The sequence below is a fragment of the Syngnathus typhle genome, linkage group LG6 (assembly GCF_033458585.1).
Source record: "Syngnathus typhle isolate RoL2023-S1 ecotype Sweden linkage group LG6, RoL_Styp_1.0, whole genome shotgun sequence".
Classification (NCBI taxonomy): Eukaryota; Metazoa; Chordata; class Actinopteri; order Syngnathiformes; family Syngnathidae; genus Syngnathus; species Syngnathus typhle.
The window spans coordinates 1,990,141-2,016,960 of record NC_083743.1 but is presented as its reverse complement, the minus strand read 5'-3'; the positions used below and the strand labels follow the sequence as shown (position 1 = coordinate 2,016,960).

General features: G+C 54.7%; 3 protein-coding genes across 10 annotated transcripts; 2 read left to right on the top strand and 1 right to left on the bottom strand.

Annotated features, from left to right (window-relative positions):
- The first annotated feature begins 44 nt into the window (after positions 1-44).
- On the top strand, positions 45-10,408 carry traf4a (tnf receptor-associated factor 4a). 3 transcript variants are annotated; one of them, XM_061280333.1, is made up of 7 exons: positions 45-665; positions 6,405-6,456; positions 6,575-6,679; positions 6,770-6,931; positions 7,122-7,283; positions 7,361-7,516; positions 7,770-10,408. In XM_061280333.1, the coding sequence occupies exons 1-7, from the start codon at positions 523-525 to the stop codon at positions 8,400-8,402; spliced, it is 1,413 nt and encodes a 470-aa protein (XP_061136317.1). In that variant the 5' UTR covers positions 45-522; the 3' UTR covers positions 8,403-10,408. The 3 variants fall into 3 exon arrangements, with proteins under 3 accessions (XP_061136317.1, XP_061136318.1, XP_061136316.1); XM_061280334.1 differs by lacking the exon at positions 45-665 and adding an exon at positions 703-1,348; XM_061280332.1 differs by lacking the exon at positions 45-665 and adding an exon at positions 4,587-5,362.
- A 5,571-nt stretch (positions 10,409-15,979) lies between these two features.
- On the top strand, positions 15,980-17,910 carry LOC133155179 (odorant receptor 131-2-like). The gene has a single exon (XM_061280278.1). It carries the CDS (start codon positions 16,275-16,277, stop codon positions 17,604-17,606), a length of 1,332 nt encoding a protein of 443 aa, XP_061136262.1. The 5' UTR covers positions 15,980-16,274; the 3' UTR covers positions 17,607-17,910.
- Positions 17,911-17,960: 50 nt separating this feature from the next.
- On the bottom strand, positions 17,961-21,784 carry LOC133155178 (interleukin-1 receptor accessory protein). Of its 6 annotated transcripts, none has more exons than XM_061280274.1 (12): positions 21,592-21,783; positions 21,079-21,179; positions 20,807-20,963; positions 20,642-20,725; positions 20,339-20,540; positions 20,096-20,264; positions 19,950-20,021; positions 19,742-19,874; positions 19,528-19,676; positions 19,270-19,413; positions 18,981-19,124; positions 17,961-18,853 (listed from the first exon to the last, which is right to left on the bottom strand). In XM_061280274.1, exons 1-12 carry the CDS (start codon positions 21,735-21,737, stop codon positions 18,450-18,452), a joined length of 1,905 nt encoding a protein of 634 aa, XP_061136258.1. In that variant the 5' UTR covers positions 21,738-21,783; the 3' UTR covers positions 17,961-18,449. The 6 variants fall into 6 exon arrangements, with proteins under 6 accessions (XP_061136258.1, XP_061136260.1, XP_061136256.1 ...); XM_061280276.1 differs by adding an exon at positions 21,425-21,506 and having other exon boundaries at positions 20,642-20,963; positions 21,592-21,738; XM_061280272.1 differs by having other exon boundaries at positions 20,642-20,963; positions 21,592-21,784.
- Between the last annotated feature and the right edge of the window lie 5,036 nt (positions 21,785-26,820).

Below are 26,820 nucleotides of genomic sequence, written 5' to 3'. Positions count from 1 at the left end.
GCGGGCGGCTAGATGGATGGATGGATGGATGGATGGATGGATGGATGAGCAAGCGCCGACGTGGACAAAAGCGCAATTCCAGAGGAGATCAGAGTAAGAGCAATCGAGTCGTGTGAGCGAGCGCTTTCTTGACTCCTCCTGCTCCAGGAAGAAGGAGGAGGAGGCGGGCCTGCCTGCCTGCCTGCCTGCCTGCCTGCCTGCCTCGGTGCACCCAAACAGTCGGAGGGCTTGCACACTGCTTGCTTCGGTCCGTCAGCAGCAAGTCCGCCCGCCGCCGCCGCCGCAGGAGCAGCGCCGACCTTCCTCCCCTGCCCTCGTTTGAAGCTCGGCCCCCGTTTTTGTATGCCGGCCGGAGGAGCGAAGAGAGGAGAGCGACATCCCGTCTTTCGCCTTTCGTCGGCGTGAAGCACAAGGAAGGCGCCGCAAGGACAGGGACGTACGGCGGCCAGGCCGAGAGAAGCCCGAGTCGAGCCCAGCCCAGCCGTAGCCCAAGCCACTGCCGCCGCCGCGGTAGGAGCCACCATGCCCGGCTTCGACTACAAGTTCCTGGAGAAGCCCAAGAGACGCTTCCAGTGTCCGCTGTGCAGCAAGGCCATGCGGGAGCCCGTCCAGGTGTCGACCTGCGGCCACCGCTTCTGTGACACCTGCCTGCAAGAATTCTTAAGGTACGTACGTTCGATCGATCGATCGATCGATCAATCTGTGTTTCGGTCTATGTACGCGTGTGCGTGTATGTGGGCGCGCAACCGCCCGCCCGCCCACTGATACCGGAGACTGCAGTTTCTGTTGATCTTAGCTAAATAGAGAGAGGGACGTGTAGGCGTGTCCTGCTCACCTTTCCACGGTCTCGTGTTTGTTTACATTGCACAATGACACCAGTGGCGTTGAGACGAGCGCGACACATTGGCCGCTTTTGCACTCGCGGGGCGCCACGCCACGCACGCCATGCACGCCATGCACGCCATGAGACGTCATCGGGGTGCTCAGCAGATTTCATCCTTTGTTTTTTGGGAATTGAACTCCTGGTTAGGATGGAATTCGACACAGAGACTCCTCCCTCCGTGGGGAGCTCTTTCACTCCCTCGGAGGTCGGACAAGCCATCGCCGAGCTTCACCTTCTAATCTGCTGCTCAGCTCCCCAAAAGGGGTCTTTGTTCATATGCTTCTACGCACACCTAGCTCCAAAGAAGTCTGTCTGTCAAGTCAACCGGATGGAAAAGGGAGCCAATTGACCAAAGCAATTGCAGCGTTGATGGACTCGCCGCCATGACGGTACCAAACGCGACGACGACGACGCTGAATGTGAACGCAACACGTCTGGGATGTGTTTCGGGGTTCATTTGGCCAAGTACGTGCATAAACCGCACACTTATTACATCAACAAAGCATCCTGGACTTTCCATGACGTTTGCGGACGAGCCTTCCATCTGGAGATGCGGCGACGGCCCGCGTTAACATCCAGCAAAACGATTCAATTGAACGTGACGCAAATGTGAAGCCCCCAACCCCCCCTGTTTGACCTTTGCTGACTTCAAATAGTGACAAATCTTCACAAAAGGAAAAAAAAGACAGTCATATTTGTTTGAATTGAAATTGCCAAAAGTAGGCAGTTCTGCTACTTGGCTAATGATAGTTTTGGTCAAGTGATCATCTGCTTCAATATTGTTGGATATGGAGTGGATTTTTGTTTACCCCTCAATCCCACATCCGTGGCTTTCACACACATGTTTTCCTTGCCCTGGAATCTTCTCGTCCGCTCGCCCTCCATTCAAGCCTCTCGTTTAGCGAGCACGCTCTTCTTGTTTTTAAGCTCACCGCTGTTTGTTCGACGGACAGCGACGACCCCTAAAAATACATTGGAAAAAGTCATTACATGCGTCGTAGGAATGTTGCGGCTTTTCTTTGCGTGCTGCATTTACGGGGGAGGGGGGGGGGGCGGATGGAGTTCAGCCAAACTGGTTCGCTGTTGTTTTCATCACCTTTTAAAAAAGGGAGAAAAAAAAAGCGCTCTCACGTTGACTGTAACTTGAAGCCCGAAAACACCCCGAGGGGAGGAAACTCACGAGCGAGCGGAAAGAGGAACACGGCTGACCATGACGCTGAACCCGAGCCAAAAGACAAGGGCCGGTTTGTGATGACGAGCTGTCAGGAAGTGCCCCGCGCCCTTGTCCGAAAGCGGAACCGGGAGCCTAGCTAAGATGCCGTCTCCCGCCGCCAAAGTAAGCCCACCTGCCGACCGACGTCTGCCGCCTGTGACCGGAAATTGGATTTAGCGCTGAGTGCCCGGCCAATGCGGCGTGCCGGGTCAATCCGGCCAAGCAGGCTAGCGCAATGACACCGCCGCAATGTTAGAATTGACCAACACCAACTCGGGTCAGGCTAGGAAGTCGAAAAAGGCTTGATCCAAACATGGTTGCTTCAACAGGCTGCTCAAACCAACCTGAGCCAGGGCCAATTCATGGACAGGGCGAGGGCTGCTCGCCTGCTTCGGTGGCCGGCTGGCGCCGTGCCCGGGTCGCTCGACTCGGTCCGCTCTTTGCGGCAGGCAAGAATGCTGCCGCGCGGCATGACTGCCGCATTCGTCATCCTTCCGCCTTCCGTCTAATGACGCCGCCACCTTGGCTGACTCGTCCTGTCACGCCAACGTTAGCGTAGCCTGCGCCTTGGTAAACATAAAACACTGCAGCGCTTCTTTTGCAGCCATGTGGCCGAGTTGGCTTTGACTTTTGCACGAGAGGGAGGGAGGGAGGCAACGGCAACACGCACGTTCACTCGCTCGCTCGCTCGCTCGCAGCAGCTGCGGGCTTTTGCGGCCATGGCGGACATTGAGAGCCATTGAGCAGTCCCCCCTGCAGGTGGGCTTCCGGAGGGGCGGACCTCTCGCCCACACAGACGCTCTTGTTTGCGGTGAGCGGCAAGTGGAGCCCACGAGCACGCCGCGTTGGCCGCCTCGCAATTGTTGCTCGCCGGGTGGGACGGGGCCAATCTTGAATCTCGAATCCCTGAGCCAGGCTGGAAAGCTCCGTTTCAGAACATGCTAAGCTGTGTTTGAACGACCGAACCCGACTCGCAAGCCTGTTCCGTGTTTCACGCCGCGCCGACGCGAGCGCATTTCTGAGCAAAAAAACAAAACGCTGAGGAAGTAAGTGGATCAAGCTGTGAGCTCACGTTTGTCAACGTAATCCGAGCCAGCCCAGGAAATGGCCCAAATCGCTCCGTTTGAAGGCGCCGAGGAAATGTGTGTTTGGGGGGTAATGGCTGGGGGGGTTAGGGTTAGCTAACCCTAACCCAACCCTAACCCCACCTTCCGTGTGGGCCATTAGCGTCTGAGGCGCTGGTCCATCTGACGCAGCCGTGCGAATTTCTCTCCTGCGGGCGCATTCTACTCTCTTTTGGCATCCCTCCCTTTTGTCTAACAAAAGCAGTGCTATGGCGCCATCTCGGTGCCAAGCGACAATGCGGCCAGCGGCTCGCAGCTTTTTATTGGGAGCTGGCGTCAAACCGGCGAGGCCGAGCGTCGCGTTGAAATGGATCAAATGAAGTGAACGTGAGCCCGATGGCTGGCTGGAGAGACAAGAAAGTGAGGTGGCCCCTGCATGGCGCGTGGACAGACGTGCCTCAACTTGTCCTGCTTTCTCAGGGGCCCCAGACCTGGAAAACATTCCAGCGGTGCTCCGGAGCGCCAAGCGGACGCGTGGCTCGTCTTCTGCTCCAAGTCAATCAGACGGCACGGGTATCAAAACCCCAACCCCCACCCCCCCCTCCCTTGCGTTGGTGTCGCGCCCAATCGGGTCAGTGATCACGCTAATGAAAGCAGACGTGCATGTGCTTGCACTCTCACAGAAATGAGGGTGCGCTCCTTTTTGTTGCAGTCCATCCGTAGCGTTTGCTTTCAGGAGCATTTGCGTCACGTCACGTCCAGGAAGTGCAACTTGTGTGTGAAAGTGGATCTTGCGGGAGCCAAACGGAGCGCTCCGGAAGCTGGCGGCGGGCCGGCGGGCACCTGTCCCCAGTCAAAGGGGCCCCTGTGCCCCGTGGGCCGGGCTCAGCCAGGTGCGCTCCGGAATGAATGGCGCTTTTGCGGCCGGTTCCGGTGGCGTCTGCCAAGGCCACTTTGTTGAGTCGTCCTTCCGGAAGGCTATTGATGCGGCCGCCGGCGTGAGGCAGCGCTTGCTTTCGGGACTGGATTTGGACTCCAATCCCACCGATAAGACGCCTTTGCGTGGCCGTCTGCCAGCTGCTCCCGAAAAAGATCCTCTCTCCTCCCGTAGCAGTTGCCATGGAGACCCCAAAGTTGCCGGCACACGAGAAGAACAATTGTCGGTCTCCTCGTCACCCGAGATGGCGTCGCAAACGACAGCGTCCGGCGAGTGGAGCAGGCTGAGAAAATGACCCCCCCCCCCAAATACGATTGCACTCGTCATTGGGAACGTACGATCGGGCGAGCTAGGGCAGAGCGTCAAACGAAAGCTTGCTGCGCGTCTCCGCTTGCTTGGCGGAGGAGCGGCCTTTTTCTCCTTTGGCACGCGGACGCCATCGAGGCCCGACCCGCCCGCCCGCCGATCCCTGCAGTTTGCCCCGCGAGGCTAAAATTAGTGGCGCCATCTGTGATGAAACAGCCACATTTCACACATGCCGAGCTGTTGGGAAAAAGGGAAGAAAAGGAAAGAAAAGATGATGCAGACCAAGAGAAGAGAAGCGGTCCACACGCATGTCGGGGAGCACGCCTCCTCTTCTTTTCGCTTGCCAGCGCGGCTCATTTCCTAGTACAATCTTTTGGATGTTTTGTTTCCCAGTGTTGCTAGATTGGCCCACGCCGGTGGAGGCGGAAGCGCGGGAAACGGGCCAGCCACACAGGCGCCGGCCGGCGTGCCGTCGTAGTAGTGCCTCTTTTTCTTTTTTGCTTTTGCTGGCCAAGCAACCGAATGAAAAGTAGACACATTGATCGAAAGGTGGGGACGTAATGGCAACTCCAGTTGGCCAAGAAAGCCAACACGCGAGGCGAGGCGAGGCGAGGCGAGGCGAGGCGAGGCTCACGTCATCCGTGTCGAGACGCAGCCCGAGTATCTGGCACCGTGTTTGCCGTGTTGGTCAGCTCCTGCCGCTTGCCGCCGCTTCCTTCGTACTGGCGAGGCTGTTGCGGGCTGTCGAAGCCGCCTTGCCGCATGTTGGCAGTGGTGCGTTTTGAGCCCGTCCACCTGGAGGCGAGGCGAGGCGAGGCGGGGCAAGTAAGCAGATCAGCAGGTTACGCAGGTGAAAACGCCACCCCATCCGTTCAGGTGGCACGGGAACGACACGCACATTTGGTGTTTGCTTCCGCTCTTTGTGACAAAAAGTGGTCGCTGAATTCTCACCACAAAAAGTAGGAAAAGATCTTTTGAAGACGTTTGTATGACTTTTTGTTTGAAAGAACTCAATCATCGGCAAAAAGTTTCAAGACATTTGCCGCTTAAACGGCGCATTTGCTTTTGTAGGTCGCGCAGCGCGGCGCGGTGCAGCGCGGCGCGGTGCAGCGCAGCGCGGTGCAGCGCAGCGCGGCACTCCTTCACTCGCCATCCATTGGGTGCCTCATTAAAAAGCCCCGTCTGTCCTTCCGCGTTATCCTTTCCCTCCCTGTGTAGCCGTGATGGAGTCGAGAGCAAGTGCGCTGGCTGGCTGGCTGGCTGGCTCGCTGGCTGGCCGCCCCAACCCCCCACCGAATGCGCTGTCACAAAGAGACGAGCAGCGTGGCGACGCAGCCGCCCGCCCGCCCGCCCGCCCGCCCTCCGGCGCCCTCGGAATGGCGCTGACAGCCCGTGACGAGGCCTTTTGCGCCTGTCTGCGTTTGTGTGCGTCACGCGGAAAGGCCGAGCGAGGCGGGTGGGGGCGCGGTGGTCCGAATCCGCCTCGGTCCGTCCCGCCTGCGCCGGCATCACGGCGCCTCTCGCAGGGCGCTCCAGAGTGCAGAAGCCGTCGCTCGGCATCTCTTCCGCTCGCCCGCTGGGCACTCGGGGCTATCCGTGCAAACTCGTCCTCTGCCACCACCGGCCTCCCCTTGACCCGGGAAGTCGGCCATTTTGGACATTTTAATCTTAGCGTTCAGACCAAGGTCGACTGGTTGAAATTGGCTGGCAATCCGACAAAAGCCGAAGGCAAACTTTGGAGGCCGATGATGGGGCATCGTGAAATAGCGAGTCCCTTTCTCAGGCCTTTGTGGCTTGTTCATTGCTGGCCGCAGGGAGGAGAATGAAGCTTTGACTGGCCCCACCCTCCCCCTCCCCTTCTGGGCCAAAGTCCGCACGGTCAGTCACGCGGCAACGCCGCACGAGAGGAAGGAAGCAAAGAGCGAGCGCTCGATTGAGACGCAGGTGAAGCAAAGTGCTGCAGGTTGTCTCTGAAGGGCCTTCTTTGTGTCTCCTCTGCAGTGAGGGAGTCTTCAAGTGTCCCGAAGACCAGTTGCCTTTGGACTACGCCAAGGTAGGCCCAAGTTCAGCAGCAGCAGCAGCAGCAACAGCAGCAGCAGCAGCAGCAGCAGCAGGAGCCCCGCTCGTGGCTCGGGTCCGTCGGGTCTTCTCAAAGGCCTTTTGTTTTGCAGATCTACCCTGACCCGGAGTTGGAGCAGCAGATCTTGGCGCTGCCCATCCGCTGCATCCACAGCGAAGAGGGCTGCCGCTGGACCGGACAGATGAAGCAGCTGCAGGTGAGCAAGCGTGCACACCTCAGCAAAAGGTTCCCCTCTGCTGGGGTCTTTCCCGTCACGGGTGACTTTTCCTCGCACCTCCTCCCCCAGGGCCACTTCTCCACCTGCGCCTTCAACGTCATCCCCTGCCCCAATCGCTGCTCGGTCAAGCTGACCCGCCGCGACCTCCCCGACCACCTGCAGCACGACTGCCCCAAACGCAAAGTCAAGTGCGAGTTCTGCGGCAGCGAGTTCACCGGCGAGGCCTACGAGGTAAGGAAAACAAGACCGCTGCCTGCCTGCCTGCCTGCCTGCCTGCCTGCCTGCGTGGCTGCCTGCCTGCGTGGCTGCCTGCGTGGCTGCCTGCCTGCGTGGCTGCCTGCCTGCGTGGCTGCCTGCCTGTCTACCTGCCTGCCTAGTTTGCTCTTCTCCAGAGGTGCTCCTTGTTTTGTGCTCTTTCCAGAACCACCAGGGCGTGTGTCCTCAGGAGAGCGTCTACTGCGAGAACAAATGCGGGGCGCGGATGATGCGCCGGCTACTATCGCAGCACGGCACGGCCGAGTGTCCCAAGCGCACGCAGCCGTGCAAGTACTGCGGCAAGGAGTTTGTCTTTGACACCATCCAGGTCGGTTTGCGTGGAGAAACGGGCAAGGCGGCGGCCGACGTCAAAGCGCCGCCGACTCAATGGCTCCTTTCCCGCAGAACCACCAGTACCACTGCCCTCGCTTCCCCGTCCAGTGCCCCAACCAGTGCGGCACGCCCAACATTGCCCGCGAAGACCTGGCCAACCACGTGAAAGACAACTGCGGCAGCGCCCTGGTGCTCTGCCCCTTCAAAGACGCCGGCTGCAAACATCGGGTAAGTGCCGCCTGGGCCGGGCTCTGAGACCGGGCTCTGAGGCCGGGCTCTGAGGCCGGGCTCTGAGGCCGGGCTCTGAGGCCGGGCTCTGAGGCCGGGCTCTGAGGCCGGGCTCTGAGGCCGGGCTCTGAGGCCGGGCTCTGAGGCCGGGCTCTGAGGCCGGGCTCTGAGGCCGGGCTCTGAGGCCGGGCTCTGAGGCCGGGCTCTGAGGCCGGGCTCTGAGGCCGGGCTCTGACGCTCTGCGCTTCGGCAGTGCCCCAAGCTGGCGGTGGGGCGGCACCTGGAGGACAGCACCAAGTCGCACCTGACCATGATGTGCAACCTGGTGGGGCGCCAGCGGCAGGAGATCCTGGAGCTGCGGCGCGAGATGGAGGAGCTGTCGGTGAGCCACGACGGCGTCCTGATCTGGAAGCTGAGCGACTACTCGCGCAAGCTGCAGGAGGCCAAGCTGCGCAGCAACCACGAGTTCTTCAGCCCGCCCTTCTACACGCACCGCTACGGCTACAAGCTGCAGGTGTCGGCCTTCCTCAACGGCAACGGCAGCGGCGAGGGCTCGCACCTCTCCGTCTACATCCGGGTGCTGCCCGGTGAGTACGACAACCTCCTGGAGTGGCCCTTCGCCTACAAGGTCACCTTCTCCATCCTGGACCAGAGCGACCCCTCGCTCTCCAAGCCGCAGCACATCACCGAGACCTTCAACCCGGACCCCAACTGGAAGAACTTCCAGAAGCCCAGCGGCGCTCGCAACTCGCTGGACGAGAGCACCCTGGGCTTCGGCTACCCCAAGTTCATCTCGCACGAGGAGATCAAGAAGAGGAACTACGTCCGCGACAACTGCGTCTTTGTCAAGGCTTCCATCGAGATCCCCCAGAAGATCATGGCCTGAGCGCCGCTTGAGCACCGACCACCTTTCCACGCTCCACCCTTCTACCTGACCAACTCACTCTGTGTGAAAATTGCCTTGGAAATCAAAGAGTGCCTAGACGTTGACGCTTTTTCTTTCGCCCCTCTCTCTCTCTCTCGCTCTCTCGCTCTCTCTCTTGCTCTCTCACCAACGGTACGTGAGGGGATGGAAGCAGGGTGAAGGAGATTGAACTTTGGATGGATGGAGGGAAGGAAGGCAGCGTCGTGGCTCACGCCTGCCTTGTGTTTACGTCGAGCGCCAGAGCAGCCGGCGTCAAGGTGCAGCTCCGTCCTTCACCCTCTATGCAAACTTCACACAAGCTTCCCCGCCAGCACACAGGCGCTCCCTTCCGAGGAACCTCGGCTTTCTCCATCAGCATTTTCTTCCTTGCGAGAAGCGCCTCGTGTCGCTCTTCAGACGAGACCCCCCAACCCCCCTCGGTCCGTTTGCGGCCGCTGACTCCATCGGATTTGTCCATCGGATTTGTCCATCTTTGTCGCTCCAGCACGTTAGCTTGTGGTCTTGCCGTGATCGTCCGCTACCTGAAGAAGTCTTTGGACCGTTGTGTCCCCCCCCAGTCCTCATCCGCTCGGCCAAACGCAACTCGCGACGCACGTCGAGAAGCCAAACCCGAGCAGACGCTGGAAGTCTGCCGTTTGATGGGGCCAGCTCCTCCAAAGTGCTGGAGATTTGGGAAGATGGCGTCCATATGGGCGGGAATGGAGCGGCTTCGTCATGGTATGCGTTTGGTGGAGCGTGGCGGCAAGCGGACGCTGTCAAACCAGTGACTGGGAATAACGCAGCTCTGCAATTTTCAGGAAAAGTCAACCCATGAAGCCTACTTGACTGAGTAACGTGCAATTTACTAGGCATGTCTATAAAAAGGCTCAAATCAACAAAATGTGATTCCGCTAGAACGGTTTGGACCCGGCAGCAGAAGGTGACGACGGCGGATGGAAGTGTGTCAAATCTTTTCTTGGATTGCTGCCTGAATTGGTGTAGTCCGCTGAAGAGGAAATCGGGAAATGGTCTCGTCGGATTTGAGTTGTCCTCATCTCGCGTCGCCCGAATTCGATGTGTTTACGTTGTCGTGACCGACAAGGAAAATTCACCAGGCTTGTTTTGGGCAAAGCAACCTTTGGACGGAGCAGAGCAAGTGCATTTGTGCATCCTTAAGAGGCCAATGGGGGACCAGTGAGTGGGCATCTCAAAGTGAAGGAAAATCCACGTGGCCTTTTGCTTGATCCGCTACGACCTTGCATGAGAGGGCAAACGTGACACACGTGCATGCTTCAATGTGCTAACTCCCGGCCGGACCACCTTTTGTACTCTACCTGTTCTCATGACTATCTTGCCCTTTTTTTGGAAGAGTTTTAAGAATAGTTTTTATTATGATCAACATGGGTTGTGTTTTTGTAAACGGAAAATGTGAACGTTGCGAAGCGAACCTGTTCGTCGAGATCGTCTCCTTCACAGCGCCACCGCCTGGACGGAGGACTGTCAAAAATGTACATTCATTACATTTAATGCAACGCGTGAATACGTCATGTACAAATACGGAAGCACATTCTGTCCTTTGACTTAGTAGATGCGCGCGCGCGCGCATGCACGCGCACACACACACCGATTTCCTCTCATAATGCCAGCTGATATTTGACAGTGACTTTTTGTACGATTGTGTATTTTCAAATCCTTTCCGGCTGTTTTTATACGTATGTCGGTTTGAGAGTCAGGTCGACTTGGAGAGTCCGTCAGTTTGTCTGTCCGTGCGTCTCGCGTGTTTGAGCCTCACGTGTTATGTCTCTTTTATTTTCCCCATTTGGAAAAAGGAAAACCAAGTATTTATTTGAAAGCAGCAGCGCCGCCGCCAGTCAGTCAGTCAGTCAGTCAGTCGATGCGGACGGCGCATAGAATGTTTTAACATGTCCTTTGATGAGTGCTTGTCAATTTCATAACTAAAATAAAAATACCATATGCTGTGTTTTAAAGCTGGCTGTCACTTTTCTTCCTTTTTGATATTGGTATATGGAAGGGATAGCGGCTTGAGCTGTGCGCATCGAACGGTCGTCAAACTCCGATCTCGTGCTCTCTCTCAACTGTGCTAACTGTGTGCATTTGCGTGTTTATATCCATTTCATTGATTCATTGCTCAATTCAAAAAACAAACCCCGCAAAAAGTTAAATCCCTGCAGTTTGGTGAGCTGGGTCAGCCCATCCATCTGTCACCACATTTCAAAAATCGAAGTTCTATTCATTCGGTTTATTGAGATGTTGAAGTCCAACAACTCAAAACAGTATAGTACAGTGGTGGGCAAACTACGGCCCGCGGGCCACATCCGGCCCACGGGACCGTTTAATCCGGCCCGCCAACCCTGAACAAATTGTATTAAACTTTTTTTTTTGTTGGTCATTTTGCCTGCAATGACTGCGTTTCCCCAGTAGATGGCGAAGCGCTCGCCTGCGCATTTACTACCGGAAGCTCGGTGCACACTCACAAATGCGTGTACGTACTCAGTAGTACGAACATGGCGCACTCTCGCTCTATTCGTATCAGTCCCGAATTTAGAGCGTGGGCTTTGACAACAGCATTCTTGTAATTCGCGCGCTGAGCTTTCAGATGCAGTTTTGCGCTAAAGCCACCCACAAACCTTCCCCTGGAATCCTTTCATTAAAATGAGTCGCCCAAGGAAAAGCAAGGTGGACACAGTGCCGAGCGTTTAAAAGAGAGTGGCCAATTTGGCTCGACGTACGTGACGTGACGTTCAGCCACATGAACGTCAACATCAACCCGTCACAGATCGAGGTAAACGGACCAACACCTCGGATCTCTCCTAAGAATTGCCACAACAAATTTTACTCCAGACTATGACGCACTAGCAAAAAAGGGAGACCAACAACACCGTTCCCACTGAAAATGAACGGGAGGCTCTCAAGTTTATTGTAAAAAAATGCAATTTGAATATGATTTGTACACATAGCAGGGATTGAAACTAGCGACCATTCTCATTTTCAAACAATGCAGGATGCTCAAGGACATTGATGCACCACCTGTTTGCGACTAATCTTAACCTGTAAAGTTCTTAAGGCTTACTTTAAGGAAGTGTTTCCCGTTTCCTCACCTCTGTTACCAGGTGTTTGCGAGTTAAAATTCTGCTCTGATTTTCAGATACCCCTCACCGTGTTGCTGTTTTGATTACTTTATTTGGATGTATGCTTTCACCGATTCTTCAAGATGATATATTTGGTCAGAATGTTTGCCGTTTGATGTGATCTCACAAGATAAACATCTTTCATTAATCTGACCTGCAGGCACTGAAGTGATGGAGACTGTTATTCATAATAACAGTGTCGTATTTTATGAGAATCACTGATAGCAGTTTTTTAGTGAATTATTATATATATTTTTTTAATGCTGTTAATAAATGCATTTGTTTTCAAAGAACTTGTTTGGAATATCCATGCTTTACTACCTACTAAAGGCCAAAATCTTTTATGCAATGACTTTTACAGGTCGCTTATATGACTTCACACAAAGCCTACGTCCATCTGCTCCTGGTTCGGCCCTCCGGTCCAAATTTAGAACCCAGTTCGGCCCGCGAGTCAAAAAGTTTGCCCACCCCTGGTATAGTAGGTCATGTTCATAAGAAAAACGTCAAGTGTCACGCTCGTCATCAATCACCGGTAACGATAGAAAAGTCGCTCTATTGCGGCGACGCTGGTGGAATGCAATGCAGCCATGGAATAGTTGGCCAACGTTTTGTCTGTGACGTCTGCACCGCTCCAATATGGCGGCCGGGGAAAGTGCGCTCGCTGACCGACGTGTTTACCTTCACTTCCCTTTTTCGAGCTACGAACGTGTCCAAACACTTTGACGTGTGATTTGAGCAAAGAGGTCAGCTCAAATTTCCGTGCATGTCTTTCCAATGCGGCGGCCGCACTTGCACAATGTCGAGGTCGCGCATCCGCAACCTCACAGGACAGGTGCGCGAGCTTAATGTTGTCAACGAGTGTTTTGACGCCCTGGTTCATGGGAACTTCTTTTGCCAACGTGCTGCTGCTGTTGCTGCTGCTGCTGCGACAGACGAAAAGATGGCTGAAGAGAAGAAAGGATCATGGGGTGAGTCAGTCGCCAAAGCAAAGTTTGCTCCAATGCTCTCGTCACAAGACCAAAATGACAAATCGACCACGTTACCAGTTCATTTATATACACACACACACATACACGTTTGTGATGAATGGTGTGTGAGTGTGAGTGACCGACCTCCTTCCTTAAGGTCTTGGAGGATTAACATCAAAAGTAATCCCATTACTCAGACAGGCTGTTGCAGTGTGCATTTACGCACACACACGCATACATTTAAGCCATTTGAGGGCACTTGACATTCCTTTAGGGGGTTTGGCTAGAGTGCTATTTGTGGAGATGAAAAGAAAAGAGAATGTTTTGAAGCAAACACTTGTCAAATGCAAAAACATGTTTTGTGTTAAGAATGAACCAGACTGAATTCCATGCAAAAGCGTTGAGGCACCCCACCCCCCCCTTCAGTAAGTAAGGCCTTAGTGTGGGCGCCCACTGTGCAACCCATAATCTGCCCTGTGACCCCCCTCCGCCCACTAAAAAAAAAAAAAAGACCACACGGAGTACAGAGCGTGAGCATGGCAAAGTAGAAATCACGTATGATGTCTTTCCTGCACTTTTCCTCTCGGCATCAAATCTTTAAATGAGTACAACATAAATCGCTCTTGTGTGACTCTGTTTAATTGCAATCTACTTGTTGTTTTCACAAAACAATACATAATAAGCAAAGGCAAGATGGATAAAGTGGCAACCTTTTGTCCGATTGATCGATTTGAAAAATATCGGAAATTCCACAAAATTGCCACTGAGTTGAATGCGGCCTCATCGGCACGGCTTTCATTGTTTTGCAATAGTAGCCATTAGGTCCTGCCATCAATCTTGTCGTGCTTGGTGGAAACGTGGCTTGTTGTGTAGCAAAACGCGCAGCACAACAAACCTGATGAAGATGTGTCCCTCCCTTCCTCCCTCCCTCCCTGACTCCCTCCCTCCCTCACCTGGCTGCTGGACTCTGGCTTGACTGGTGTCTTCAAGCCACAGTGACGCAACATAGACAAAAAATGAAAAAGAAGCACGGGCTTTGAGGGTGACAAAATGCCAAAGCCTGGAAAGGAAGCATGACAAAGCACGAGCCCACACCCAATAAACCTGGAGCAAGCCGTCCTTGCCTCGTTGAAAAATCAGCCGTCGTCTTCCGCGGCCTGATCGGGTAAAGCTTAGCGACGCGCTGGTCTACCAAATATCACCTTGTCCGACTCGTATTTCATTCCAAAAAGCCGTGCGTTCAATAATGGCAAGACTTTCCAGGTGAGCGGCTCCGTCCACTGCCTCGCGTTCCTCCTCCTCAAAACAAAAGAGCCGCTTTGTGTCCACGCGCTGCCCCTGAAGTCGGGCGGGTAAAACGTCCCGGCTGCATGCAAGATGGAAAAAATCATTGCGGCATGGGCGGGCCGGCGGGCGGAGATGGCCTCACGTGCCGGAGGCCCAGGCCGCTCCGCAATGAGAAACAGATGCAAGTTGAGGAGGCAAAAAAAGGACAACAGCCAACATTTGCTGCGTGGCTTTTGAATTTTTTCAGGGCCTCGCTTCTCCAACGACATCAAAATGTGCACATTTTTCCACTTTTGCGCCAAACATCAAAAGCCAAAGGCCTGCCAATCCCATTTGGGCCTTCTCTGGGATCTCCATACGCAGTCAGGAAAAATGTCTGTCTGTCTGTCTGTCTGTCTGTTTGTCTGTCTGTCTGTCTGTTTGACGGACGGACGGGCATCAGGCGCAAATATTGCTACAAAAACAAGTTTGCAGTCCCAATTCCCAAACATGCCTGATGACTCCAGCGCTCGTTCTCGCTCCACCGGGCCCAGTTGATCCCGTTTCAAAACTTTGCCCCCGCCTCGGGTCGGCCCCTCTGCGCTCTTCCTCTCCATTCTTGAAGCCAGCGTTGTTGTTCTGGCAGATCCCGCCGTCCCGGCCGGACGGAAAGAACGGCCAACGCCAGCAAAATGCCGTGCCGACTGATGCGTTGTGACGTTGTTGTGCCAGGGGCGCTCTGCCGGAAGGAGGCGCCTGGCGCTTCACACGGCCTTGCTCCTTCCTCCTCCGTGGGGTGCAAGCATTTTGGGAGATGACAAATAAGCATAGAATGACCAGCAGGGAAGTGGAGGGAGGAGAACCAAAATCTGCAAACCCTTGTTTGCCTTAAGTATGGGTAAAGGCCGCCATCGGCGCCGATAACTGCTGTTGCTCCTCACCCGTGCCTAGCAATGAAAATGGCTCTTTTAGCACAAAGTCAAACACATGGTAGTGAAGTGGGTAGGGGCTGGGCTGGGCCGGGCCGGGCCGAGCAAGTCAAGTCAACAAGGTTAACATGGGCTCCACGCTCCTCGCCCGGCTGCCGGTGTTTTCATTTTGGATTTGTGCGTCTGGCTGCTGAAAAGTGCGTGACCCACCCGACTCAAATGGTCTGGCACCAAGTTTGATGGTGCCCCGTAAAACGCAAGCTAACACATTGATCATGATGTGGTTCGCTGGGCCATTTTTCCAAGGAGATAGCATCCATTGACTTGGAGATTGTTGACAGATGAAGTCATTGGCTCAGAGCAGCCAAGAGGAAGCTTTCCACAACGTTTGCTGGGATTCACAGTTCGCTGCTTTTCATGTGCGGTACTGTGCTGCCCTCTAGTGGCTTGGCGGTTGAAGCAACATGAGCGGCAAGTGGAACCCAAAACGGATCGATCAGCTTTGTTTGGAATCACGAGCGAATGCAAAGCTGTATGTATCTTGCTTTGGACCAAATTGCGGATCCTAAAAGACTGAGATGAGATTGCTCATTGTGGACTCAATAGATTATTGTCAACTGGTCACACTCAGAGTAGAAAGGACAACACGCACGCACATATTCAACATGCTTAAGTTGGATGTCGGTCATGTGTCAATTGACAGTAATCATCAAAGTCATTTGTGTCCATAATGTTGTGTCTACATGTTTCACAAGTGTGTATCACAGCCAGACAGCCTGACAGAGCTTACCTTTACAGTATGTTGTTGTTGTTTTACAGGTGGAAACAGGACATGACGCACGCCAAAATGTTGAGAAGACTTGGAGACGCCAGCGGCGGTGGTGGTACCGGCTTCTCGCTATGGTGAATAAGCTGCATTTTTATTCCATAACATAGAAGTGCAGAGAGTCGGAATCATCTTACTTTCTTGCTACTTTGAACCGGAGAATTCCAAGCGCTTCCTTTTTCATACTTGAGTGATTGTTGCTGTTGTTATTTGGATCCAATATGATAGGAATATCTGAACGATGCTTGAGTCACTAAAGTCAAGTGGGATGTCACCTACGTCTAACCAAGTTTGCCAAAGTGAAGCGGTGTCCCCGCGGTCGAGCGCCCGCCCGCACGCAACACCCGCAGGACTCGTTAACGGTGGCGTCAACGTTTTGAATTATTAAAAGGCCTCAATGAGCCTTTTGGGGACCGGCTCAGAGTTGTGGAAAACAAGGCCCTTGGTCGCACGGGGGAAAAGCAGCGCTTTGTCAAGAAAAGGCCAAACAACAACAAGAACCCAACCCAAAGTTGACTTTTCCATGTTCTCAGCGTGCATGATGCAATCGAGATAGATAGCTGCTAATCGTTGACTGAGATCAATTGGAGGCTTGTGGGATTGCCGCCTGGGATTGCTGGGGTGCCGGCGAGCGACCGGACCGCTCCGCTCCAGATTGTCCCAATAGATGAGATCAAACGGGCCCCTTTTCGTATTGTGAAACGTCCACACCGTTCATGGATTCTTGGACGTGTTGCGTGTGGTTTGAAGTGTGGGCCACGGCCCGTTCCGGCCCGGTCACCGCCATTTCCGGCCACGTCCTTTGGTGCGAGGCGAGCAATACTCTTAACCGCTGCCTTCTCGACCATCTTCTTTTGGACCGAGGCCCGTCTGCGGCGGCCCAGGGGCGGGGCTTGGCTGGTATAAAGCGCGGCGGCGGCGCCCGACGGTTGCGCACTCTGCTCCAGCTGGAGCGCGACTTCTTCTTGCGGAAGGTCTCTGCCGGTTTGATGGAAGTTGTGTCAGCGGGCAACGCGACGGCGGCGGCCAGGGCCAGCCTCTCTCAGCGAGCGGCGGTGGGCGTCCTGACCACCGGCTGCTGCGCCGTCTTCCTCTTTGTCAACGGCTGGACGCTGTTCACCCTGCAAAGTAAAAGCCTCTTTCGGGAGACGTCGCGCTACGTGCTGCTCTTCAACCTGCTGCTGGCCGACACGCTGTACCTGAGCCTCAGCCAGCTGCTCTACCTGCTCTCCAACGCCGGCGTCAGCCTGCGCTACTCGGCCTGCGGCGCCCTGGTGCTGCTGGCCAATCTGCTGGGCAGGATCTCGCCTCTGGTGCTGGCGCTGATGTCGCTGGAGAGATACGTGGCCGTGTGCCGGCCGCTGCGCCACGTCTCGGTGGCGACGGCCGGGAACACGGCGCGGGCCGTGCTGGCCGCGTGGACCGTCTCTTGTCTCAACGTTGTGGTCCAGGGCCTTTTGCTGAAGACCTTTCCCTTTGAGCGAATGACGGCGCAGCTGTGCACCTTCAACGTCTTCTTCCTCTCGCCCGTGTCCAAAGTGTACTACGACGTTTTCAGCTGCTTCCTGTTTGCGTGGGCCGGTTCCAGCATCCTTTTCAGCTTCGTGGGCGTGGCGCTGTCGGCCAGGTCGGCGGCCACCGACAAAGAGTCTCTCCGCAAAGCTGGCCGCACGCTGCTGCTGCACCTGCTGCACCTTGTCCTCAGCCTGACGTCGGTGCTCTACGGCATCATCATGGCGCATCTGGCGGCCTCCTTGAGCCGGCTGGACTTTGTCCTGGTCCAAACCCTTCTCTTTGTCTGCTTCGTTCAACTGCCCCGCTGTCTGGGTTCTCTCATCTACGGGCTAAGGGATCGGAGCCTCCGCGCGGCGCTGCTCTACGTTCTCTGCTGTCACGTGCGGGTGTCGCGCTCTCCCGTGGGGGGCGGGCGCCCTTGTGTCCTGACGCCCCGAGACGCGGTCAAACATTACGCTCACCGCAAAAAAAAAGGAAAAGCTTTGAACTCTGCATTGTCATGCGGATGTAAGACTTGTGCAGTTCGGACTTGAGGCTGGCGTCTTTGTGCGGCGGCGCGCGTGCGTGGTGGAACGGCAAGTAGCCGCCGCCGGCAAGGCTTCCAATGGCATGGGCATCCATTTTGTGGCACTGAAAGATGAGCGAACGTCAAGAGCAATGAAGCAAACGTTACGATGATCCCCCCATGCACAGACAGTGGAGATTTCTTGCTGTGCTTAATTGCAGCCTGTCGACAGTTGCGTGCCTTTCTTGACCTGACCGTCGTCGGAAGCCCCGGCCGGGAGCCGCTGTGCGGCAGCGCGGTGGAAACGCGTCAACGTCCATTTGCATCCAGCACTACGGTACTTCAAATGATTACTCAACTACACAATAAAAGTCTTGGCCAATTCTTGATTGATGGAGTCTTTTTATTGGTGATAACATGAGTGAGTGCATACAGAAAGAGTTTGGAGCAGTGGCAGCAGAGACACGGAAATGACTCCTCCTGGTTCTGGTGACTGCTTGGCAGAGCCCCAAATGCTGATGTGAGCTCAAACAAACGTCAGCAGGGTTCCTTGACTTGGGTGGGTCGGGGCAGTGCTCGGAGGCGCGCCCTGGCTGACGTCACGCGGTAGCTCGGCGGCCGGCCCACTTCCGCCGTTGGGAGGGGTGAAGCCATCGGTGGGCGGCCTGCATCGGGTTGCGCCAACCAGCGACAATGAAATGAGAGTAAAGCGCATCGGGGCAGCACCCAGTTTGCTCAGGAAATGTCAGGCGGCATATTTTCCAGAACGCTTGCGAGCTTTGGACGACCACTTTGCTTGGTCTCCCCTCTGCCCAAGTCAGCTGAAGGAGGAAAAGGCGCAATGGATGCACTTTCCGCACAAATGGCAAGCTCACGAGGCCTCGGGGTTGAGAGGAGACTGGTCCCGGTTGGGGGTGGTCATCAGCCCCGCCCCCTGGCCTCCTTCCTCATCCCCACGGGCGCCGGGCGGCCTCCTGACGGGCAGCTCCAGCCTCAGCTTCTTCCAGAAGCGCGACGTCAGCTCCCGCGAGGGCTCGCCCCGCCAGCGCACCGTGGCCAGCGCCACGCGCGCCCGCCTCAGCTCGCGCACCCACTCCTGCCGCCGCATGCGCTTGTACTGGACCAGGACCAGGCGCAGGTGGCCGCCCGCCAGGCCGTCCATTCCCGCCTTGAGCTCCAGCAGGGCCTGGGAGCCCTGTCGAGCGTAGCCGGGGCCCAACACCACCACCAGGCGGCGACTGCGAGCCACGAAGCTCAGCGTCTCGTCCGTGATGGCTGAGCGCCCGTGCGGAAAGGAAGACGGACGGGATGGATCCAAATGAGATTGGCCGCCATCAAGTCACACACACACGCACACACGCGAGCGAGCTGTTTTCAATCACGAGTTCAAGTGTCAACTCACTCCCGCCCGGCAGGCTGTCTCTGTCAAAGATGCACACGGTGTATCCCAGATCGTTCTCCAGGACTCGGCGTAGTGTGCTCAGAACAAATTGCTCTTCCTCACTCTTCCTGGCGTACGACATGTACACGTCGAACTCCTTATTGTCTGCACACACACACGCATGCACACGTGGGCAGGAAGTCACTTGACAGGAGGATACAAGGGCCTCCCTCAACCGTTAGAACGGAGAGATTTTGTTCGGAAATGCCCTTGTTTTGGTTTGAGCCGCGTGACTTGATTTTGCTCTCACCCGTGTAGCGCTCGTCGGTACCGAAGCGGGACCTGTAGAGCAGCAGCAGCTCCAGCCGGAAGACGCGGTAAAGCGCCGAGACGAGCAGCGACAGCACCAGCGTGACGGCCAGACCGCTAGCCAGCTCCGACCACGGCAGGGACGCTGAAGCGGTAAGAAAAGCCTGTTTGCCGCCTTGGGTGGCTTCCACTTGTCTCGCAAGTTGAGTTGCCGCCCGCCCGCAAAAACAGACGGAAACAAGAACATGGCGCTGCTCACCTTCTTCTTCAAGCTGCGCTCTGCGCGTCTGGAATCCTTCCCGGTTCTTCACGGAGCAGTTGTAAGTCTTGCCGAGGTCCTGGGAGCCAAAGTTGCGAATCAGCAGGACGCTCTCCTCGGTGCGATCGCCGTATCGGCTGCGCAAGCGCCTGGATACAAACATGATCGATGGATCCATACCATACCATAATGGGGAACATTCCAGCTTTGCTACCTGTTGCTTGTGGAGAATCGGCGCTCTGCCAGCTGCTCCGTCCTGTTCCCGTCCACGCTCCACCAGATGTCCCACTCCAAGTCCTGGTCCAAGTAGGGAAAGTGTCCCGTGCATAGCAGACGTACGTCCTGGCCTGGCGGCGAGCGCCACGCAAAACGGCACGTCACCAAAATATCCTCGACAGGCGCTCGCTCGCTCGCTCGCTCACCCCGTTTGACGCTGAAGACATGCTCGCGTGTCGGTTGGAGCACGCTGGGCACTTTGGGCAGTGAAGAGGCTGCTGGACACACCATAAGCGGCGTTGCAGTGCTGCTCGCACTTTGTGTGAGCGCGTGCGTGCGTGCGTGTCCTCACAGACAGCGGTGACGTTGAGGCCGCGTGTGAAATGAAGCGCTCGGCCGCTTCGCCGGTAGTGCACCTGGCACACGTAAAGCCCTTGGTAGTGGTCCACCATGTAGTGGACCTGAAGACGGGCGCCGACCTGCTCGCGGTCGCTAGTCCATCGGTCGGGCTGCTCGCAAGCCTGACGTGCGCAAAGAGCCGCACGTGAAGGTGAGCGTGCGACACAAAGACGGATTACGGGCCACGGGTCCTCACGTGGTACCAGATGACGGCGGGCGCGTCGTCGGCCGCGGCGGCGGCGACCTCTCGCCAGTCGGGGCACTCCAGAACCATGTCGCCCTCCAAAGGGATGACGACCTGACCGGGCTCGGCGGCGAGCGGCCAATGGCATTTGGGATCCTCCGGCGCCTCCTGCGGCCGGCTGACGACCCTCACGTTCACGCACGCCGACCGGTTCCTGGAGGAGGCGGCCGTCACGGTAACGTATCGCGCACGTGTAACCCAGCGTGTGTTTTCTCGGTACGTTTATCTTTGCGTGCGTGTGCCGCTGCTTCTGACCGTAGCCGGCAGGCGTAGCGGCCCGAATCCTCAGCCGCGGCCGGTTGAAAGCGCAAGCAGTCGCGCTCGGTGCTCACACGCCCACTGCCGCGGAACCACGCAAAGAAGCATGTGAATGTGAGGAGCAATCTAACAGCATTTTGCAGCGTGCCACTCGAAGTTGACCTGCGCTTGATTGGTCGTTCAAGGTGTCCGGGGAGGAGGCGGTACCACGTCAGGGCGTGCGACGACGAGCCATTGGCCAGGCCCCGGAAGGGACAGCGCACCCACGACGCCTCACCTTCCAGGACACGCAACTCACCCAAGTCCTGGCACCTCGCTTCTAACGTTGGGAAATGCCATGACAAATTAGATTCAAGTCCAACAGCGAAACCTTAATGTCAGGCAGGGTGGCAGAGGTGCGCGCTTCTGTCTTTGGGTTGCCATCATCTATCTACCTGCTGGGACAGTGGACGTGTGGAGATTCACCATCACCGTGGCAACCAGCAAAGGCCCGAAGAAGTTGACCAAAGACCAGATGCACGCGATTCTCTTCCCCCTAGCAGCAACAAGATAGGCTTTCAAACGCTCAAGCTCTAAGCCCAATCAATAATGTCAATGGATGCTAAGTGTCATATTTCATTTGATGCTATATTCTTTTCGTCACACCCACACACCTCCGAATGCTCCATTTTTCATGCAGTCAAATGAGTGTCATGTTGTCAGGAACTTTGAAAGCGCAAACAGTCCGAGTCCGAAGAGAAAAAGAGCAAGATAAGAGCCAAACAAATAGAGTAGACTTACATCAACACGAGTTAGACGCGCGTGTCTGCAAGCACAACACAGTCTGGACGGTTGCAAGACTTTGGGCCCGAAGAGGGAACGCCTGGTCGCAGTCGACGAGCACTTGACACATGCCTGGGACACGCATGCGCAGCCCAAACGCTGTTGGACGTTAAGAACTAACTCACGAAAGAGTTGACGGACGGCGTTTACACAGTCCGTCTCTCTCGAGTGATTCGAGCTGTGGCGTGGCGTGGCGTGGCGTGGCTGTTGGCGGAACTTCGATCCTGTCTTGTTGCGGGCTTAGTTCCTGTCTTGTTGCGGCTTGCGACATCCAGTCGAGCTATGGGATTTCCACTGACGTCACCGCCACAGAGTCGCCATGCCTCCCTCTAGTGGTGGTCACGCGCCATCGCAGCCAATCGTCGTCTCCAGAAGATGGAGGCATAGCAACTCCAATCCTCAAAGTATTCGATTAAACCATTAACCTATTCTTACGTCATTCAAAGTAGTCTTAGACTGATGTCTGTGTGGTGTCGCCACATTGTTAGCCGTTCGATTTGAATAAATCCAATTGAACAAACGATGACTCCTCGCTTGACTTTGTGCCCACGGGCCCCACCCGTTGCTCATGTGACCCCGTGGTCTCACGTGACCATTGACTAGGGTCTGCTTTCCTGGCTGCCTATTGGCCGAGCCGTTGGTGCCCCCATTGTCCGCCGCACGCACAGAACTTGGGGTGCCCCCCCAGACCACCCACCCGCCCCTTGCCCATTTCACACGCAGGTCGACGAAATGAGTTTTGAATGTGCCACTTGCAGCAGAATTGTCTCTCCCCCGCCATGCGCGTGCTCCTGCTCTGCGTATGCACGACCACGTGGATGCTCGGCGTGCACGCCGCCGACGGGCACCGGAACCGGCACCGACATCGACACAGAGAGGGCGGTCAGCGCAGCCCCGGCTTGGAAACGCTGGAGGAGAGGAGGGGTGCCGCCGCCGCCGCCGCGGGACTCCCCCGAGCGGAGTTGCCTGGGATGGAGGGGAGGTCAGTGCGCGATTTCATTTATTGATTTGATTCCAATTCAATTGAGATTCAGTTCCGTTGAGTTGAATTGATTCTGGAGCTGGTACTGCAGCAGGACAATGTTCAACGATTCTCAATCCGATTCTTTGGAAAAGAGTCAACCCTTAGAAAAGTCTCGGGAAGCATTGGTTGAACAGACACAAGAAGTAGGCTTTGAGAGACAAAGTCAGAAGAGAGCAAAGCCCTAAAAGAGACCGACCGAAGTCTGCCATTCTGATTGGCTCAATTGTACGGAAGAGGATTAGGGCCAGTGAAGAAAAAAAAAACGAGGGGTGAAAGGATTCTGACTTTATTCTCAGAATTCTGACTTTAAAGTGGGAATTCTGACTTTATTCTCAGAATTCTGAGAATAAAGTCAGAATTCTGAGAATAAAGTCAGAATTCCCACTTTAAAGTCAGAATTCTGAGAAAAAAAGTCAGAATTCTGACTTTAAAGTCAGAAATTGGGAATTCTGACTTTAAAGTCAGAATTCTGACTTTATTCTCAGAATTCTGACTTTAAAGTGGGAATTCTGACTTTAAAGTCAGAATTCTGACTTTATTCTCAGAATTCTGACTTTATTCTCAGAATTCTGACTTTATTCAGAATTCTGAGAATAAAGTCAGAATTCTGACTTTAAAGTCAGAATTCCCACTTTAAAGTCAGAATTCTGAGAATAAAGTCAGAATTCTGAGAATAAAGTCAGAATTCTGAGAATAAAGTCAGAATTCTGACTTTAAAGTCAGAATTCCCAATTTCTGACTTTAAACTCAGAATTCTGACTTTATTCTCAGAATTCTGAGAATAAAGTCAGAATTCTGAGAATAAAGTCAGAATTCTGACTTTAAAGTCAGAATTCCCAATTTCTGACTTTAAACTCAGAATTCTGACTTTATTCTCAGAATTCTGACTTTAAAGTCGGAATTCTGACTTTATTCTCAGAATTCTGACTTTATTCTCAGAATTCTGAGAATAAAGTCAGAATTCCCACTTTAAAGTCAGAATTCTGAGAAAAAAAGTCAGAATCCTGTCACCCCTCGTTTTTTTTTTCTTCACTGGCCCTAATCCTCTTCCGTACAATTGTGTTTTTAGCCTTGTTTGTTTTCTTTTTAATGGTGGAGGATTCACAGAGTTATGATGGCTGAACTACAGGCTGGTGGCAATAAGTATGCTTGGTGAGCATTGTCACCTTCTGTCTACATGTGTTGTTTCACTGCTTGTCCTGCAGGCTGGCTGGCCGGCCGCCCAAGCAGGCCGCCCGCCCCGGCAGGCCGCTCGCTCTCAATGGCAGCGGCGAGCGCCTCACTTTCAAATCCTCGGCCGGAGGCGGCGTGATCCTCTCTCTTGCTGACGCGCTCTGTTTGCGCCGTTCGGCGACGTCAACAAACGGGACAAAGCGAAGACTTCCTGTCGCACCCCGGCGTGACCTGGCGCCAGCTCGCCACTTTTGCCGCTTCGCGTTGACGTGCTAAAGTTGACTTTTGAAGACTTCGAACTTTTTTGGCTTCCCTTTCCAAACATCCGCCTGAAGATTATTCCCAAAAACCAAAATCTTCATCACTTTGCTTTCTCCCACTTTTGTTGGAACCAATTGTTGTGTTGAGATGGTCGTTGCATGGAAAAGCCATACTGTGCATGTGTGTGTTGCAGATTGAGGAGCAGCGCAAGCAAGCTGAAGGTGGGATCAGAGAAGAAGACGTTCTTCAGGTGAGCTTGGTACAGCGAGCGTTGCTCGAGCAGTGTCCAAACGAAAGGCTTCGACTGGCTTCGATGTCGGCGTTGTTTGGCCGCGAGATGATGCCAATCAAAGCGCCGCGACAAATTTCAGTGCCCCAAAATTCCCAAGTTCTGAAAGAGAAGATTCTCCGAGTTTGTTTTGACTGATAACTGCCTCTTTTGTGAAATAGCTTATCCCTTGAATCACCTCCAGTTTTCTTGATTGTGTCAAATTCGACACATTTGAGAAGTTTGCTTTTTTGTTTTCTTCTTTTGACAGCAACGTTTTTACTCCCAATTGCTTTTTTTTTCCACACGAGTCTCTCGTTTCATAAAACAAGTTGCATTTCAGAAGAGCTCAACTGAAACGGCGACTTGAAGATAGCTAGATGCTAAATGTAGCCAGCTGGCATTGTCTGGAAATATCATTTCTAGATGTTTTATTGCTGGATTGCCCTTCTGCCAAAGATGTTTGAATTGTACAATGAACAACTTGACAGTGTGCGCGAGGCTGAGTCCGTCCTGAAGAGGAAGATGGCGGCAGGAAAACGAGACAAGATGTTCACCGTCCTGTTGAAGCGTCTCGAGAAGGAGAAGAATGGACGCGACGCCGCAGGTACGGCGACATGATGGAACTTGATGCCGTACCTTTAGCACAAGTTTGGCCACATGTTAACCATCAAATAGTGCTCACGCAATTTGATCGCATCAGTGCTAACTTGACAAGTTCACCAAGTTCATCAACTCGATGACAACTCGAGCACACAATCGTTCAAACTTTTGCAAAGAGCATAAAAATGACCTCGGCGTGCCAGGTCATCGGAACGATGCCAATGACATGATGTGTTTTTTTTTTAACAGTGCCATGCACGGCAAGACACGAATTTTCCATGAGCTTATTTTGAGCATTTTCCATTGACCTAATTCTGTGTGTGCGTGCATGCGTGCATTTGGGAGTTTATCTTGACAGACTGCCGCTAAGCTAATCAGGCTAACATCCAGTATTGTCTCAAAGCTCCTGTACATTGTTTCCCCCTAATCGGGAATGTGCAGATCTGCTCCTGGTGATTGATGCGTTGCGCACGCACACACACACACACACACACACGCCTGCACGCCGAGTCAAAACAAGTTGGTGGTGATGTCACTGTTGAGGAATGGCGCTTTGGGGCTTTGTGAGCTTTCAGATAAGGAACGTGAACACGCTGGCTGAGTCCTTCCTTCCTTCCTTCCTTCCTGCGAGCGCTACTTCCTGTTGTGCGTCCGTGCCTACTTTGTCAAGCAAAATATGTCATAGCAATCAGAGCTGATTTGATTCATTGCGCCCGCCCGTATCTCAAAACAGCAACCATTTTGACATCAAGCAATAGAAAGCAACAAAACTCCACTGTATGCAAAGGTGTGCGTTAAAGAATGCCATTTAAAATAAGAAACATTTTCAAGAAGGGTTGGGGCCGACGAGGCCCGCGTCCGTGCGTTGGCTCGCCTTCGCGTGTGGCGCGCCGAGACGTGAGCTCATGGCCAAACAGAAACAAGAACAAGTTGTCTTTATGCCGCCCCCCCCCCCCCCCCCCCCCGCCTGCCACACCTGAGAGGCTTTCAAAAGTTGCCTCACAATGTTTTTTTTTTTTTTTTTCTTTCAAGGCGTCGGTCGGAAAAACGCAAGTCAGTGGGTGCTGAGCGTATTGCCGGAAGATTTACAAGTGAGCTATTATGTATCGAAAGGGCCACGTCGTCGTCGTCGTTTGTTTTTCCCCTCAGCCAAGAGCAAAAGCGAGAAAAAACCCATTTTGGGCACGAGCTGGCCACTTGACGTGCCCGAGCGGCCAAAGACCAACCCCTGCCTCTGTGGCCTTAGCGTCTTCGAAATGGCTTCAACTCTTTGTTGATTCTTTGTCAAGTGTGAGGAGCTCTGCACCTGCTGGCCAGCTGTCACTCACTTTTGACGTGAGCGCGGGTGGCACAAGCGGGCCCGGCTAGAATTTGATGGCACAAATGGGCCAAGCCCATTCTGCCAGGCCGAGAGCACCCAGCTGGCAGTTGGCTGTGCTTGCTGATGGTGGTGGTGGCAGCAGCAGACCTGCCTGCCTGCCTGCCTGCCTGCCTGCCTGCCTGCCTGCCTGCCTGCCTGCCTGCCTGCCTGCCTGCCTGCCTGCCTGCCTGCCTGCCTGCCTGCCTGCCTGCCTGCCTGCCTGCCTGCCTGCCTGCCTGCCTGCCTGCCTGCCTGCCTGCCTGCCTGCCTGCCTGCCTGCCTGCCTGCCTGCCTGCCTGCCTGCCTGCCTGCCTGCCTGCCTGCCTGCCTGCCTGCCTGCCTGCCTGCCTGCCTGCCTGCCTGCCTGCCTGCCTGCCTGCCTGCCTGCCTGCCTTACTTCCTGCCTGCCTGCCTTACTTCCTGCCTTCCTGCCTTGCTTGCTTCGTTCCTGCCTTGCTTGCTTCCTTCATTCCTTGGTGCCTGCTTGTGGATGTCAACAACTGCGTGTTGCTCTGCTTGTGCAAGGTTTCTTCCAGACGCAGCCGCACAATCTGGCGCCTGTGCTCGTGCAAGACTTCAGCGTTTCCCTGGGCTTTGTTTTTTTGCAACCCTTTTCTGACTATCCTGACATCATCGGCTCGCTCGCCGAGCCGGGGCGGCAGCGG